Source organism: Montipora foliosa, chromosome 3 (assembly GCF_036669935.1).
Source record: "Montipora foliosa isolate CH-2021 chromosome 3, ASM3666993v2, whole genome shotgun sequence".
In the NCBI taxonomy this organism is placed as follows: Eukaryota; Metazoa; Cnidaria; class Anthozoa; order Scleractinia; family Acroporidae; genus Montipora; species Montipora foliosa.
In genome coordinates, this window is record NC_090871.1 from 18,729,621 (window position 1) to 18,731,617 (window position 1,997).

The 1,997-nt window shown below is 38.8% G+C and overlaps 1 protein-coding gene across 1 annotated transcript in view; it reads right to left on the reverse strand.

Annotated features, from left to right (window-relative positions):
- LOC137996989 (ATP synthase subunit O, mitochondrial-like) overlaps positions 1-1,676 on the reverse strand; it is a 12,853-nt gene extending 11,177 nt beyond the window's left edge. The window contains exons 1-3 of the mRNA XM_068842658.1: positions 1,580-1,676; positions 1,403-1,453; positions 798-981 (exon numbers count right to left, since the gene is read on the reverse strand). Of these exons, the coding sequence (XP_068698759.1) occupies positions 798-981; positions 1,403-1,453; positions 1,580-1,624 (280 nt within the window). The 5' untranslated portion in view covers positions 1,625-1,676. The remainder of the gene's footprint in view (positions 1-797; positions 982-1,402; positions 1,454-1,579) is intronic.
- Between the last annotated feature and the right edge of the window lie 321 nt (positions 1,677-1,997).

The window sequence follows — 1,997 nt, forward strand, 5'->3', positions numbered from 1 at the left end:
AAAACAATGGATATCCAGTTCACTGAAGAGTAAATGACTTGCATTGTTTTTAAGCAATGAAGCCCCCAAAACCTATTGCATTATGGGAATGGGGAAGTCGCGAATTTCAAAAAGCGAAAAGTATATAATAGTCTTTTTGGATTTTGGCACATGCCAATCACTTATGGCAGTTGAACGTTCTGCTTGACTTCAACTAATTTCCTTTCCTGCACTCCTAATTGCCTCAGAGATATACTGATGCCTCAATATCCTTGTTTTCTCAGTCCTTAATGTAAGTTATGGATCCTTGTTTTTTCCCTGTTGATTTATGGTCCACATGCTTTGCACATGGGCTTTGAGTTGATGGAAAAAACTTGGTCTGTAACTTACAGTACTGACCTTGAACTTGGTTAGTAAGATGTATAATCTATTAGGTAGCAGAACATTTCGCCCCCTTGCGTGTTTGCCCTCTCCAAGTTCAACCCCAACAATTGGCAAATTGGTCCTCACTATGTAAAGAAGTTCATGTGACGGGATATTCTTCACTTATTCTTTTCATGTGGCAAGGATATTCTTTACTTATTGTGCTTCAAGAGAAAACTATCTGGCATTTATTCTCCAATGTATAGAGGTGGCAAAACCAGGTAGGTATAGGCGGGGTTCCAACTCGAAATGTTGGGGCAGAACTTGGAGGGGGCAAAACGTTCATAATTCATTTATTATTAACATTATAATCATCCTCAGGGAATAACACCAAATGCAGATAACAGAAATTAGAAGTGGCCAGATATTCAACAATTTACTTCTTCAAAACATACATTGTTTCTTCAACTTGTCCAATGTCGGGTTTGCCAGATATTCAGAGAGCTTCTCATTAGACTTGATGAGCTCATCAACCTGACTTAATTCTTTCTCAACTTTCTCCAAGCTGTCTTGTTTGGCAGCCGCTGAATACATGGCATGAGCATATCGACCCTCAATGCCAAAGACTTGGATGGGAGGCTGCAAAGAGAACAAAACTTTTCCAATGAAAATTGAAAATCAACCCTATTAATTTAGTTTAAAATGTCTTGTAAAGAGTTATTTTTGAAAAATTGAAAATAAAGTTTTGGTACAGGTGCAACACTGTACATAAAGTAAATGCTGTACAAGTAGAGCTGATTATGCGCATCAACAAGAGTACAACTGGTTAAAAAACTATTCACGTTCCTTTGGCGAAATTTAGAACAAGAAAGTACAAAATGTTGATATTGTAACCAACGTCAAGCGTGCATGCTCCATGTGCCGGCAAAATTATCGAAAAATTAATGGAGGGTTTAAGCTATCCCACTATTCACATTTCCCCTCACATTTAGTTTTCACAAATTCACCTTATCAACACCTTGAGTGAAAGGCACCCACATTTCCAAAAAGAGATACCTACCTTTGCTGCGAGCTCAGCCGAACGAGCGGACGAAACACTTAGACTCCGAGCCTATAATAATAAATATATGAACACAAAAACAATTTAACGGCATGTTAAATTACGCCTGAAAGTTTTAAAATTACTTTGGGTAGACAATCACCGATTCAAAAGGCCTTTGAACCTCCTAAAACTCACCCAAAATTGAGCCCCTTTCAGCCCTCGTCTTATCATGGCCGCCATATTGATTAAGTTTACCAAAATAACGTTCCCGGATGATGAGTCTCCTTGACAGTTGTTCGAGCCTGTTCATTTGTTGCGACACCTAGGTAGACGCTCAAAAAATGCGTACACTGGGTTGCCTGTGGTACGTGTTACACAAAAAAAGAAGGCACTGAATTGGATGGTATTGAACTGCAGCGTTCCAGTTAATTTTTTCAAGTGGGGTGTCATTAAGACCATTTGAGGGGTCACCCACATGTTGCGCCAGCAGAGGCCCTTTGGCTCACACGTTCACATGTTTAATTATTTTGTAATGTCCTGTCCCATTTTGAGGTCTTTTAGTTTTTTAAGCTTTGGTAATAAATTCAGTTTAAAGATAACAAAACACGCTCTT